Genomic DNA, 14299 nt, shown 5'->3' with positions numbered 1-14299 from the left:
TACACGACTCATTTTCAACAGAAACTGAAGTGTAAGAAAACTTCACCTAAACTTATTTCAGTCTTCATCGTTAAGAGACACTTGGATAACTTGCTGTTCACCTGTGTCTCTTCCAGCTCCTCACACTCCTGGAAACTGGATGAAGAAAAGGAGTAAGGCCCTGGGGAACCTGTCCACATTCCAGGCCCTGCTGGTACAGTGTCTAGAGGTTTATCTGGAGGCCCCTGAGGCTTCTGAGGCCACAGGAATGGCTCTGGTATCCGTTCTGTCTGCGCTCTTCACTAACCTCATCCTCGCCAACGCAGTCCAGGAGGCGCTTGCTTCTCTCATTCAGCCTCTCACCCTGTTCTACCAACAAGCAGCCAGCGAGCCGCCCAAATTCACCTCACCAGTTCTGTCAAAGGTGGGTTCTGTATCGCAGCCAAATAGTCAACAATTCAGCTGGTTTTACCTTAGTTGTGAGGATTTGTTTCCTTTCTTTGTTATGACCGGGGTTTTGGATGGTTTTCACCATTGTGATATTCTATAGACCAAACAAGTAATGGATTAATTCAGAACAAACTGGCATATTAAGGAGGAATTAATATTATATTTATTATTTAAGAATAGATACTTAAGTGCTGTGAAGAGCTGCATATAAGATACAGTTCAGAAATTTACATAGTACACACTATTACTAAATGATAAAACACAATGACCTTTGGTGGTAAAGCAAGGTCGACAAAAGGTGAAAACCAGAAGTTCAGAAATTAAACTGGGTAAATAGTGTTGTGCTTGCTGTCAGTCATGGTTGCACATGAGCCCATGTGGTTCAGACAGACAGCAGTCCAGAGTTCAAATAGCTGAAACATCATTTTCGGTGCAGCCAGCTTCCAAATGAGAAAGCTGCAGGAAGTTTTAAGTTTCTAGTGTTCTGGGGTCCCATGGTGAGACTCCACATCCATCCTAAAAGTACCAGGTCTACAGTTAACATGTTACTTTGTGCTTATGACAGCTAGCTTGTTTGTCATTATGGTTTCACAATGTCTTTGCTCCTTTAAATTCACCTACGTACAATGTGAAGTTTGTGTTCAGTGATGTTTGAAGTAATTGCGTTTGTAATGGTCACGATGGCAAGTAACTGTAGCAGCTGTAGAGGAGTTTAATCATCTAAGTTTACAGACGTTTCCTTCTCTGCGTCTGCTGCCTCCAGCTGGAGAAGCTTCTCGGGGAGGTTCTCTGCTGCCTGCAGAGCCGCTCGACTCTGGCCTACGATGACGAACTCCTGGCTCTGCTTTCTCCTCTGCTGTGTGTGTTGTTTCCCCACAAGAACAAGCAGCTCCGCACTTCAGTCGCCCAGTTCTGGAACTCCACCTTCGCCAACTCAGTCGGCCTCACCTACCCTGATGAGATCAGGTGAAAGTCTTATTTTTAATGCTGCTTTTCTGTGTGTGTGTGTTCATGTTGACAGATTATTGCATCTGGTACATCTGAACTCGATGGTAGACAATTGATCTTCTTATAGAGACAGTTCTCAGTGTGTTGTATGTCTCACTTCATGCCAGTCCTGTAAATGGCACTTTCTTCCTTCAGTCAATAACAAAATCTGACTTCTACAACTCCAGATCAGAATCACAGTAAAAACTGAAAACAGTAATATGTGAATTATGTGCTCCTGTATCACATTGAAAACAAGACAGCAGCACATTATTTGATGTGAACCCTCATCAGCTTTGTTCAGAATAAACACTCAGTTCAGTTCTGATGCCTGTAACACTTTCCATAAGAAGTTGGGACAGTAAAACATTTACCATGCTGTGATGTTGCCGTTTCTTTTCACAACACTTAAAAGGCGTTTAGGGACTGAGGACACCAAGTGATTGTGTTTTTTCTGAATCAGGGTTGCATATAATAACAAAATGTATTGGATCCTTTTCAGTGTTGCCATTTTCTTTACACAGACCAATACTGAGCCAAGTGAAGCAGAAGACTCCAATCATTCTTCCCAGTTTTGAGGTTGTCACTGTTCCTGATGAGCTCAGTGAACCATCTTCTGTGAGTTGTGATGAACATCCTGTGTTTGTGTTAGTTGTAATTTTACCTATTTACTCTCACTGTGCCTGTGAATCTAATTTTTTTTTTCCTCCCCCCCCAGAGTGACAGTTCCCAGTTGGAGACCAAGCTCAGTGGGATGCCACTTTCCTTTTTAGGGAAGAGGGACTCGCTGTTGGGAAAGGCTGCTGAACTGAACGACAAGAGCTCCTCAAAGACCTCCAAGCCAGTTTCTGTAAGTACAGACTGGAAACCAGACCCTGAGGGACTTTGTGTCAACAGTGTCAGATAAATTTGGTGACACCTTCCACTACAATACTGTTACTGAAAATCTCAAACCTGACAAAGACTGTGAGCAGGAAGAAGACAGCGTAAACAGGTTGGGTACCTGGGGTGTCCAGTAGGTAACCTGCTAAGCTTATGTGCAACAGATTAAAAAAAAAAAAGGTTCTTTAACTTGCAGGTATGGGTAAGAGTAAACTAAATGCAACAGGTGAAACAATAAAGCCGGTTGTTTTAAACATATGAGTGTAATTTTATCAAGCAAAATTAGATGATGCCATCTATTTATTTGTGAAATCCTGTGACACAACCTTTGACTGCTCAACTCACATCAGGCTACGTAGGACGTTGTGGATCAGATGTTGACATAGGCTTGTCATCAAGTGATCAAACTGGATAACCTAAAAGCAGGGGGGAAAAAATTCCGGGCAATATATCATTGAAGGCGGTGTTGGACATATGGGAGAAAATTCAGAGCGATTACAGACGGTGAGAATAACGTTATCTTTGCTGCTTTTTTTTTTTAAGAGTCCCTAAAAGCTTTAATATTTGCTACTAGGCACCTGGTCACAGAGGAAACGCGTCCACAGGTGCGTGAACACAGGTGCCGGGTCAGTCAATGGCAGAGTATCTGTAAGAACATTTGGCCAAGTCTAGTGTACCTTTTATGGGTTAGGTCACGGGCCTGATATTAACTTGTAAGGTCCGGATTTAACTTGAAAATAATTGTGGGTCCATGACAGAGCTTGGCGGGTGCAGGTTTACAAATTTGACTTGTGAAAGACTCTGAAATGTCTTTATCTGGTGTGTTAAAATTTTGTTGTGACACCATGACTAGTTTGAAGAACAATAAACTCTTAAGAGAAAGATGTGGAAGATTCCTTCAGACACATTCAGGGCAAATTCAAGAGACACTTGACATTTGAAGCGGTTTAAAATGCTGCAGTGTGATTTACAATGCCTCTGATTATCCCACCATTGTATAACTGGTCTCCATTGTGTCCTTCTACAGACAAAGCTGGACTTTGGCTCTCCCAAACCTCCCCGCAGAAAGGTTTTAGAGGAAGAATCCTCTGTCGACTTTGTCTTCATTCCTCCCGAGACGAAGGAGAGAGTGTTGACTGAGCATCAGAAGGAAATTAAAAGGACTAAACGGTCAGATTTGTCTTTTTCTTGCAGTCCATCAAAATAAAATGTATTTAAAGTGTCCATGTTGACAGTTTTGTGTTTTTCCTGCCACAGGGTTGACATCCCTGCCATGTACAACAACCTTGATGCTTCTTTAGATACAACGATTTTCACCCAGTTCACCCAGAGCCAGGAAGACTCTCTGTAGGTTCTGGGTGTCTGTTAATACTCAGTTACAAGTAAAAAAAAAAAAAAAAAAAAAACTGCATTCATACAACTCACCATTTTTTCCTACAGGGAGAAACTACCAACAAAACAAGCTGACAAGCTTACTGAAGAGGCTCCTGGCAAGGTAATGAAACACTGCCAGGGGTTTGTGTCCTGTTTTTTCATTCTGCCAAGTATGAATGAAAAAACTCCTCTTTGCCTTCTAGACTTTGCCAACACAACCCACATGTTTTTTGGGCCTGATTACAACTGGTGTTTCAGTGTTTAATTAATTTCAACACCTCCAGGTTAATAACAGAAGCCAGAACATCCATCAGTCCTATTCCAGTGCTTATTTGGGTCAGGACTGGGGTGGCAGCACCTCAGATGTCTTTCTAACCAGGCCACATACTCCAGTGGTGTTTTTCCATCAGCACGGGGCAGCCCCACCAAGCTGTGCGTGGTGGAGCCGTGTTGAGCTGTTCACAAGTCAGCGTGGATGTGTTTCCGCTGCACCATAAAATTGATCATTTATCATCTGCACCTTCAAGGTTCAAGGATTTTGTCAATTCACCATATGTGCAGGACGTACAGAAAATCGAAATACCGTTTCTCTCCCACCTAGTATTGGGTACCATAACGTTTAGGAGCTAAGAAAACAGAAATCATCTCAGTCACCACGACTGAAAATGTATTAAAGGATTCAGTGACACTTTCAGGCTTTCCTGTTTACTGGTGTGTTTTGACAAGTCACTGAACTTAGGTTTCTGCATATTCACACTTGTAAAGCACCTCTGTGTGCCTTCATCTGTAATTGTACTACATACATTCTTTTTAATTACTTTGGTTTGTTTCAGGTACAGCAGGAAGATGTGGAACATAAGGAGCATCCTGAGGTTCAAGCAAAAGATACTAAAGACTGTGTTAGCCCCAAACTGGTAGAGAAAGTGGTAGATGACCAACAGGAGGAGGTGTCCCTAGAGTCGGATGTTTCCATGGAAGATGACACCAAGAGTGACGACGGAGCAAAAGACACAGACGTGCAGTCTAAAGAAGGCAGAAGTCTCAGGCACAGTCGTCGTCAGAACTTTATCACACTAGAGAAGTACTCTGGAGGAAAGCCTGCCAGTCCTAGCAGTGCAGCCTCATTCACAGGTCCCCACATGAAGGCCTCCAGTAGCCAAGAAAGTTCTACCACCATCAAGACACCACCCTCCCAGACTTCCCAGACATCCATTGGTTCAAACTGTCAGGATTCCCAGTCCATTCAGACAAGACAAATTAGCTCGCAGCATCCTGTGAACATTGAGTCCCCACGAAGACCAAAAGACTCTGTGACAAAAAGTGAGCCAGTAAGGCTGACTGAGCGACTGCCCAGTGACTCAACAGAGGATGAAGGTGTTATCCCAGACACTCCAGTTGAGCTGCAGGATAATGGGAGTACAAGAATGGCTTCCACATCAGAGGAAACAATGCACTCAAGCCAAAGAGAGGAAACTGAACAGAATCTCGGTGACTCACAATCCTGTGAGACCCTGACGTCTCTAGGCAAACTCAGACGCTCTGCATCCAGCAGAATACAAGCTCAGCTACCTGAACAGCCCAGTGACTCAACAGAGGACGAATGTATTATACCAGACACCCCAGTTGAAATGCAGGGCAAGAATCGTACACAGTCAACATTAGAGGAAAATCAAGAAGAGGAATTTGAAGAAACTCTGAGTGATTCTCCACCCTCTGTGGCCCAGATTTCTCCAGATGGACCCACATTGTCTGAAAGCTACAGAGTTGGATCTCTGGTGCCTGGATTGCTCGGTGAGACAACGGGGGACACCCAGTGTGATGTACAGCAGAACTTGAGTACAACAGTGGCTTCCACATTGGAGGAAACGAAACACTCAAGCCAAGAGGAGGAATCTGAACCAGCTGTGGAAGGTTCTCAATCGTCTGTGACCCAGACTTCTCCAGGTGAACCTAGACGGTCTGGACGCCACAGGGTCAGACCACTGTTACCTGGGGAAGACCCTGTGGAATGGGAAGAGAAATGCGGCCAGTTCAAAAAGAGACGCTCTGGAGAGGAGCCTAAAGGTGATTCCCCAAAGTCGAGCTCAACACAGAGCAGACCAAACACAAGAAGTAAGCAGGCAGAGGAGGAGAGTAGCAGAGAGGGAGTGCGGACGAGGGCTCAAAGCGATAAGAGTGAGTCGAGCCAAAGGAACTCTCAGGGTAGAGCACACAAAAAGACCAAATGGTACAGCAGCTCAGAGGAGTTCCTGGGTCAACCTGAACACAAAAGGAGAGGCACCAGAGTGCATGAATCCAGCCAAACTGAGTTGCAGTCAGACTCGCAGTCTGATTTCGAAAGCCAGTCGCCAGGTAGGCGCAGACGGCAGAGCAAACCAGACAAAATGGACAGCAAGGACCCATTAGGAATCCAGAGTCAGTCCAACTCTCAGACCACGGAGCCACCTATCGATCAGGCAGAGCCCAGAATTGAAGGTAGGACCAGAATGAGCAAAGTAAAAGAGGAGCTGTCAAATCATAGCTCAATCCCAGAGAGCTCTCAGATATTAGATACTGCAGGATTTACAGAGTCCTCCCAAGGCAGGAGCAGGTACTCGAGACGAAGGTCTTCTCAAGTCGCCACTATGGAGTCCTCAGAGTCTGAATCACCAGAGGCCAGAGAAAATTCCCCTATGCCAAGAAAGAGAGGAAGGAAGCCTCGTGTGTCTCTTCAAAGTCCTCTGGCCCTTGGATCTAAAGAAAATGTTAATAATGAAGATGTGGCAAAGGATGATCCTGAGTGTTCTCCACAGGCAGGTACACGGAACATAGAAGCTAAAAGTATAACAGAGTTTGAGGATTCGCAGAAAAGCTGTGATGTACAGGCTTCTGAATCGCTCCAGGTTACAGGTAACGCTGAGCAAAGTAAGGAACAGTTGTCAGTAGAGGCAGAGATTGATGCTGTAGCGGCCTTAGGGCACGAAGCTCCAGAAAAAACTGAGACTAAAAACACGAATGTGAGCTGCGTGTCACCTCGCAAACACAAACAAAGTCACTCCAGCAGCAGCCATAATACCTCTTCGCATGACACCAGGGATGTGGAAATGCTAGAGTCTGGCACAAGTAACAAGCGGGCTCAGGACCAGCTGCCCTGTAACCCATCTGTGGTGTCTGCTGTGGACACACTGGTGCCCCCTGATGAGATAACTGAAGCACTGCAAGTCTCAGAGTCTGCATCTGAAACTGAAACTCGGACTGCCAACACTGAAAATGATGTCATTCTGACAGGTGTTTGTAATGTCTCGGAGTCTGCAAGCAAAGATGTTTCTCAGGATTCTCCAGCAAAACAGAAGGGTCTCGAGGCTGTGATGGTTCCAGATGTTGGACAAAGCCCCATCAGTGGCAAGATCAAAGGAACCTGGTCTCCTTCAGTCTCCCCATCCAGCAGTATTCTTAAGAAGGGCCAGAAGAGACAACAAGAGGATGAGACTCCCTCGCCTCTTGTCAAAGTAAGTCGCAATGTTCTTTTAAATAAAACCAGCATTTGTCTGTAATGTCAGTAAAAGTAACTGTTTTCTCTGGTACCTCTGCAGTCGAGGCGCGTCTCTTTTGCTAATCCAATCCAGCAACAGGAAACAGCAGATGACATAGATCGTCGCAGCCCTGCTGTCAGAACCATCTCCCCACGAAAATCGAAAGTTAGCAGTAACTCTCATCCTAAGGTATGAATGAGGCCAACATCATTATCAATTGACAGCATCAGATCCACATGAGCCAAACCGGTTCTTTGTCAAACTAACACAACTGTCTTCTGTTCCTAGTGTGTCTCTACCCCAACAAAGCGCTCGCTCATCCTGAGTCCCAGAAATCTGCACAGCCCGAGTTTTAAGAGCTCCAAAAAGTGCCTGGTAGGGATTCATTGGACACTTTGACAAAATAGATCTAAAAGAAGGAAACAGTCTGCCTAACTTGTTAGTAAAGAAGGGCCTTTTTATGCATCCCGGATGCAGAGAGTGACATCAGCCAGTGGTGTTTGTCCTCTTTGTAGGTTTTCCAAAATAGATGCCTACTAGTGTGAACCAAAACAGTACTCCATTGATTTATCATTTGCACTACTAAGACTCGTGGTCAAGAGATAAAAGGAAAGTTGATGCAGCAGAATCGGTTATAACATTTTTATTCCACACATCGTTTCTTGTCTAAACCTGGTGCCTACATTACCCATAATGCCAAACTTGACTGCCAACAGTTCAGTCAGTTTGAGGTGTGCCATGCTAGTAGCAGCCTCCAGCAGAGGTCTGCTAAACACACATCTCTAAAATAACACCATGATCTGGAGAACTGGATGATAATCCTCCAGTTGTATCAATGCGAGCAGCACTCTTCACTTACATGTGTTCATCTTTCAATATAAAAATGAAGAGTTGTATAGTTTTCATGTGGACGGTGTTAGCCCTAATAGTCCAGCTCTTTCCAGATTTCTGAAATGAGCCAGGAGCCTCGACTCGTCTCCAGAGACTGTATCTACCCTGCACTGGTTGGCTGCTCCACACCTGTCGAAGCTGTGCTGCCTAAGATATCCTCCAACATGTAAGTAACCTAAATTAACAAGTTTTTAAAAGTGGTCAGATCAGGTGCATCTGTTTTACTGCTGTTTGTTCTGCTCACAGGTCTCGCGGTTTTGGGCAGCTCGTTCGAGCCAGAAACATCAAAACGGTCGGTGACCTCAGTGCTCTAACTCCCAATGAAATCAAGACTCTGCCAATTCGCTCCCCAAAGATTTCCAATGTTAAGAAGGCACTTAAAGTCTACGAACAGCAGGTAACGTCCAGGGGGTTAGGGGGGCTGAGATCAGACAGGTCAGACTCAAATATAAAGGCAAAATTCTCATTGATATCTGAACTGTGACGTTCTAGTGCAAAGGACGAGGCGGTGACGAGCTGAAGAGCTTTGATGAAACAGAGATGATGACCTCTGAACTGGAGGAGACCAGTGCTCCTCAAAACCAGGATGAGGAGAAGGAGAAAACTTCAGGCGAAACACTAGGTGTGTAGCAACTGTGACTCTTTCAGCTAGTTTAACTGTTTCAAGATGACTTTTTCAATGAGGGCAAAAATGCCACCAAAATAAGCGTCTCTGTGGTCAAGTCTGTGATGCCAAATTCCATCTCACTGTAGAAATATGATTATTATCACAGATGTTAAGTCTGCATCTCACATATTCAGTTTAAACAATAGTTTGACATTTTGGAAAAATACATGTTTCCTTGCAGAGTTTGATAACACAGGTAGGAGCTACAGCCAGGCACCTCTCAGATTAGCATCAGGGGGCAGCTGCTGGCTCGGTCCAGAGGTTGCTCATTAATGAATATCTTGGTTTTACCCAGAAACTGAAGCTTAAAAGTATATTTGGTTTTATGGGGCTTATTTGTTGGCTGTGGTAACAGCAGGGTCTCTGTATCTGCAGCGACAGAGCTGGTGGTGGACGAGTGTGTTCCTGTCGATGAGAAGCCGGAGCAGGACTGTTCCAGGAATGAAATTCCTGACTTGGCGGCCACAGGACAGCAGCAGCAACCTGAAGGACAGCTGCAGCCTGACAGGCTGCTGTCACAGGTGGAGGCGCTGACCTGCAGGATGACGCCACTAGAACTCAGCGGCTGCTCGCCGCAGCAGCTTGTTTTGATGCACGATCAGTTAGGAGGCATGATGCGGCGCTTGGTGGTCGAGCTGCAGTCGCGCCTCTGTCAGACAGATGGCGGGCTCTGAGGAGACCGCTGTTGTTGCTGGACCAGACAGCTGAACTGGTGTTGAGAAGCACATGAAAAGATGACGCTGCAGCAAAGAAAATGTTTTTACCCCGTGGGCTTCGTTTAGTTGGACGTGTTCAAATTAAAAATCATTTTATGCTTTTAACTCAATGTGACTTGGACTTTCCTTACCTTTGATTTTGATTTTTTTTTTTTTTAAATACGTGCTAGCAGCACATTTTTTTTTAACTTCAAGCTTTAGCTTTTTATACAATTTGAAGAAAACTGAAAGAGAAGCACATTCTCATTTTTAATCTGTCAAAAGAAGAAACACCAACAGTAGTATTCTCTGCAACTGCAATTAGGGATGACAAATATCTGAAGAAAGAAACTCCACGTGCTTTTGACACTTCAGCCTTTGTACATAAGGTTTCTGTCCTCACTTCATTCCCTCGTGCAGCTGTTTACAGCTCATCACTTTTGAACATTTTGAGGAATGTCTTTGTAAAGCTTTTCTTTGATCTCAGTTTTACTGCATTTCTAATGTAATGGTAGTGAACAGTCTGTACTTCATCTTTATTTGTGGGTTTAAATACTTCAATAAAAGAAGCAATTTTTTTCCAACATGCAGCTACAGTTTTAACCTTTTTTTGCTTAACAAAGGGAATCTATTTCTGCTCATAACATTTTAAATAACAGTTGATCATTTCACATGTGTGTGCTGTACAAGTGGCTTGTCACTGACAGTGTTGGTGTCCCTGTTTAAGTTAAATGGATGGTTTATCAAAACACAAATGCTCTTTTGTATATAGTTAGGCTGTGCAGTGACAGAATCCAGTAGCTTGTGTGTGTGTGTGTATTCAGTCTGGCTCCACTGCTGCGTTCACACTAATGCAGGTATTGTGAGACATGGTTGCCTGAATGTGACAGCAGAGCACAGTAACTTCACAAACATTTCTGATTAAGTGGAGGAAACTTTAATTCCCTGTTTTCACAGCTTCTATATGTTTGCACAGAAAGAATGATCACCATTAGGGAGTTAGTTGCTAAAAAACAGGTTTAATTGTCTTGCTTCCAATTGTGTTGGTGCACATTTTTTTAATTAACCTTTTATGTGGTGCTGTGAATTCTGAGCTCTGTTTTGTGTTGGAGTTGGGAAAACCCATCGAGCCGAAACGGCGCTGTTGAAGCTGAGAGTACCACCTGTTGCGCCGCCAACCTAACAGCATGCTCAGCAAGGTGAGCGTTCAAAGACCACATTTTCTGAAACTGGAACTATTTTAGTACATAAAGCTGCTAGGAAAAAAAGTCGAACTGCCACTTATTTAGAAGTGACATCGATCATGTTCATAGCTTGTTCTCTGGGTCAGGTCTCTGAATCAGAACCGGGTTTATAGAAATAGAATAGGTTGATATCACTGTGGTTAAGTTGGCCAAATGTGTATGGAAATACACTAATGGTCATTTAATCCAGTGTGTCAGAAGGTGCTGTCGACTCCTGTCACTGCTCCGTGCTCACCAGCATGAGCAGGCTTCTCCTTGGCTCAGTGTGGAAGTAATTATCTGATTATTTCTGCAGAGCTCTGCCAGAGGCTACGTTGCATTTCCACAGTTTATTGAGGCAAGTTGAACTCTGTGTGCAAGCTTAGCAAACTGGGCTGCTGGATGATGACCAGAAAGAGGAGCAGCTCCAACAGACATCGCTGCAGGACGGACGAGAACCTCCACACAGCGCTGTGAAGAGAAAACGCACTGAGGTGAGGCACGGCGCATGTTCCACTGCATGTGAACAGCACCTCTGATGTCTGAACTATGGGAAGTAAGATTTGAGTTGGCAGTCTTTGGCTTTCAACAGTTGGTGAGAATTATTCTTAATCCACCTTGTTGTTGACTGGAGTGATCTGTCTGCATTGTTTCAGGAGCCAAGACATTTTCGGATTCTGACGTGCAAACTAAACAAGAGTTACATTTTTTTGGAGGTTAGATTCTCCTCTCACAGACTTAATGTATTTACTTGTAAGAAAACTGGTCTTTCTGCACACTTGTTCACTACAACACAGCTTACATTGTGCTGTAAGACAAAGCTTCAGGGGTCTCACTGAAGTATGAATGGAGCAAGAATGAAATGTCTGAAAGAACTGCTCTGCAAGAAGGTGGTGTTTTTCAAGCTTGCATATGCACAGCTGTATGCGCTGATAAATCCCTGCTTGTCTACTGCGTTAGGGTTTAATGATGCATTGTCTGAGGTCTTTGCACATTCTCAAGCAGTCGGAGTTAATGTATTGAAGTGAGGGCTGCTCATTAGATAAATTGCAATAACAAACAAAGCCTGAGTAAACACATTAAAGGAGATCTTATTTTTCATCGTTTGATTAACTTGTCAATCATGAGTGCAAATATTATTTATTGCAGTGAATGGATGTACACACCTTTTGGTTCTTTTTGCATGAAGTTGTTGCAGGCAGAGAGGAGATGCTGACTCTGCTGGTTCTGGGATGGACGGCCTTGCTCAGCTGCCTGCAGCCAGCTACTTTCGCAGCCAGTGAGTACAGACACAACACTGAGGTCAAACCACCTCCCATGAACAACTGCATGGTGAGGTTATTAAAGACAGGTCTCAGAGTCTGGGTGATTGCTTCACCTCCAGCAGCCTAAAACACAGTTACACTCAAATGCCCATCAACCCCAGATACAGGAAATTCTTCTGCTTCTATCATAGAATCCATTGTCAGTGCAGTTTTAATTTAGCTTATTCTCTGGTTCTACATGTTCCTCACACCTGTAACCAAGGTGAGCTTGCACATAAACTCCCTGGAGGTGCCTTATTCTGTGCTTTATATGAACCATTTGCATGTGTCAGGTGGTAAGGACCCTCCCCAGGACAATCCCAGTTGGCACTGGGCAAGAGGCGGGTTCCATCCTGCACAGGTCGCCAGTCTATCACAGTTCCTCTCTGTCTTTTAATCCTTTCTTCTAACTGTGATACGTGTGTGTGTGTGTGTGTGTGTGTGTGTGTGTGTAGCTTAGTGAAATATTAATTGGTCACTAGAGTTTCACTAAAGTTATTACCTTTGTCTGTCTTTGTAGAATTTCCATTGAGCAGAAGCAGCAAGTGGTCAGCTGAGAAATGTGAACCTTTCTTCTTTTCTCCTCTTCCACCTCCGTTATTTCCCCCAGTCAAACGGAAAGCAGAGCTGATGGTGATAAGTTTTCTCTCTGTCCTAGTCACACACATGTGCATTGCTTTATCTAGAGAGAACTGAAGTCCAGCTCAGCTGAAGCCTCTGTGTGTAGGATTTACAGCCTTCACTGCTATGCCTTGTATGATACTACCACTAGGTGTGGGCAGAGTCTGAACATTTCAAGTCCTACACATATGGGTGTTGAGCTTGAAATGTGTACATAAAACAGTTTTAAAAGAATTCAATAGTTACCACAAGCAAAACCACATGCAGACCTAAAATGAAATGACTGATGTGTCTTTAACTCCTCAGGTTGATATAACGGAACACCTCACTGGACTGAAAGGGGAAAAGGTATGACTGGCCTTGAGTATGAGCAGCAAAACAAGAAACATAAATATTATGCAGTGAAATGCAGAACATTAAGACCCATTCATTATGTCTTCATACTGTATCAATAAATTCTATTATAATGTGTTTTTGCACTACAATTGAACTGTCTTTGTGTTTATAGGGCTGCAGAGGACGCAGAGGTCCTGAGGTACTTGTAACACACTCAAACGTGCACTCGAAGGTTTTTAATACTGTCATGCTGCATGTGCGACTGAGTGAGCATGGGGCTCTTCTTTAACCATTTTCTGTCTTTTATATTGTTCATTGTAAAGAATACTATGTGAGAAAAAGGCTGTGAAAGGTCGCGCTGTGCGTCTTTCAGGGACAGCCTGGTGCGATGGGTGCTGAGGGAGAACCAGGACCACAAGGAGCCATGGGACAGCCAGGTCCAAAGGTCACAGAAACACTTTACCGTCTGTCAACCCACAAAGCATCTTACATGTAAAAGACATCTGGTATAATATGAATTTAAAAGAATCTAGTTTGGATATTTAAACAAAGAAAAATGTCTTTATTGAGTCTTTTTATCATTAGGATGTGATTCCTCTCTGCTGTCAGTGCAGTGTTCCACGTGTGTACTGAGCCTGTTTAGTCTTGTCACCCAGCCGTCCTTCGTCTACCAGTGCAAATCATTAGTGTTGTTCTAGTGTCAATTAGTGTTCTCGCACAGATGTGTTTTACAGCAGCTGGAATATTATTATAGGATATTTCTTTAAAACCTCTCCCATTAGAAATCCAGTTTGTCTGTTAAACTTCCCCTAGCTTTTTAGAATCTCAGGATCCTATGGCCCACAGTCTTTTTACCATGATTTGATTTGATTTGATTTATTGATTCTTTCAAACATGTAACAACAGTCAGTATGTAATCACACATAATTCCAGACATATCCACAAAAAATCTTTTCAATTTGCTTATACCTAGTACATGCTTGAACGAAGTAGGAAGAAGTTAGACTTATCCAGTCCTACCCCCTAACATCATCTTATCATCATTGGTTTGCAAGCAGTATTACTACATGGATATATATTCTACATCCACACTCCCATCTGATTATCATTAAGCCTGTTCTTGCCCATATCTTGATTGACACATACCTTTATATCTGCGTTTAAACTCATCAATTTTCTTACTGTTTTTTATGTCCATACTTAAATTATTCCATAGTTTTACCCCACTTATGGAAATACAAAATCTTTTTTTGGTTGTACGTATAGCATGAATTTTTAAATTTAACTGACCCCTTAGATTGTATCCCCCTTCCCTTTCATTAAATAGTTTTTGAATTCCACCAGGTAATAAATTGTTCCTGGCTTTATACATAAACAC

At 43.5% G+C, this 14299-nt stretch overlaps 2 protein-coding genes across 2 annotated transcripts in view; both read left to right on the top strand.

Annotated features, from left to right (window-relative positions):
- Positions 1-10027, top strand: part of rif1 (replication timing regulatory factor 1) — a 27540-nt gene extending 17513 nt beyond the window's left edge. Inside the window, exons 22-36 of the mRNA XM_020621694.1 lie at positions 7-31; positions 117-403; positions 1193-1395; positions 1941-2034; positions 2135-2266; positions 3326-3468; positions 3556-3645; positions 3739-3793; positions 4506-7160; positions 7245-7373; positions 7473-7559; positions 8129-8241; positions 8322-8472; positions 8568-8697; positions 9118-10027. Of these exons, the coding sequence (XP_020477350.1) occupies positions 7-31; positions 117-403; positions 1193-1395; positions 1941-2034; positions 2135-2266; positions 3326-3468; positions 3556-3645; positions 3739-3793; positions 4506-7160; positions 7245-7373; positions 7473-7559; positions 8129-8241; positions 8322-8472; positions 8568-8697; positions 9118-9416 (4593 nt within the window). The 3' untranslated portion in view covers positions 9417-10027. The remainder of the gene's footprint in view (positions 1-6; positions 32-116; positions 404-1192; positions 1396-1940; positions 2035-2134; positions 2267-3325; positions 3469-3555; positions 3646-3738; positions 3794-4505; positions 7161-7244; positions 7374-7472; positions 7560-8128; positions 8242-8321; positions 8473-8567; positions 8698-9117) is intronic.
- A 1043-nt stretch (positions 10028-11070) lies between these two features.
- The window catches only part of LOC109972693 (acetylcholinesterase collagenic tail peptide-like), a 7901-nt gene continuing 4672 nt past the window's right edge, over positions 11071-14299 (top strand). The window contains exons 1-6 of the mRNA XM_020621726.1: positions 11071-11154; positions 11850-11939; positions 12485-12597; positions 12892-12933; positions 13094-13120; positions 13295-13366. Coding sequence (XP_020477382.1) covers positions 11870-11939; positions 12485-12597; positions 12892-12933; positions 13094-13120; positions 13295-13366 — 324 coding nt within the window. The 5' untranslated portion in view covers positions 11071-11154; positions 11850-11869. The remainder of the gene's footprint in view (positions 11155-11849; positions 11940-12484; positions 12598-12891; positions 12934-13093; positions 13121-13294; positions 13367-14299) is intronic.

Source organism: Monopterus albus, unplaced genomic scaffold, assembly GCF_001952655.1.
Source record: "Monopterus albus unplaced genomic scaffold, M_albus_1.0 scaffold266.1, whole genome shotgun sequence".
NCBI classification, from domain to species: domain Eukaryota; kingdom Metazoa; phylum Chordata; class Actinopteri; order Synbranchiformes; family Synbranchidae; genus Monopterus; species Monopterus albus.
Note: the sequence above shows the minus strand (reverse complement) of the source record. Positions and strands in the feature narration are given on the sequence as shown.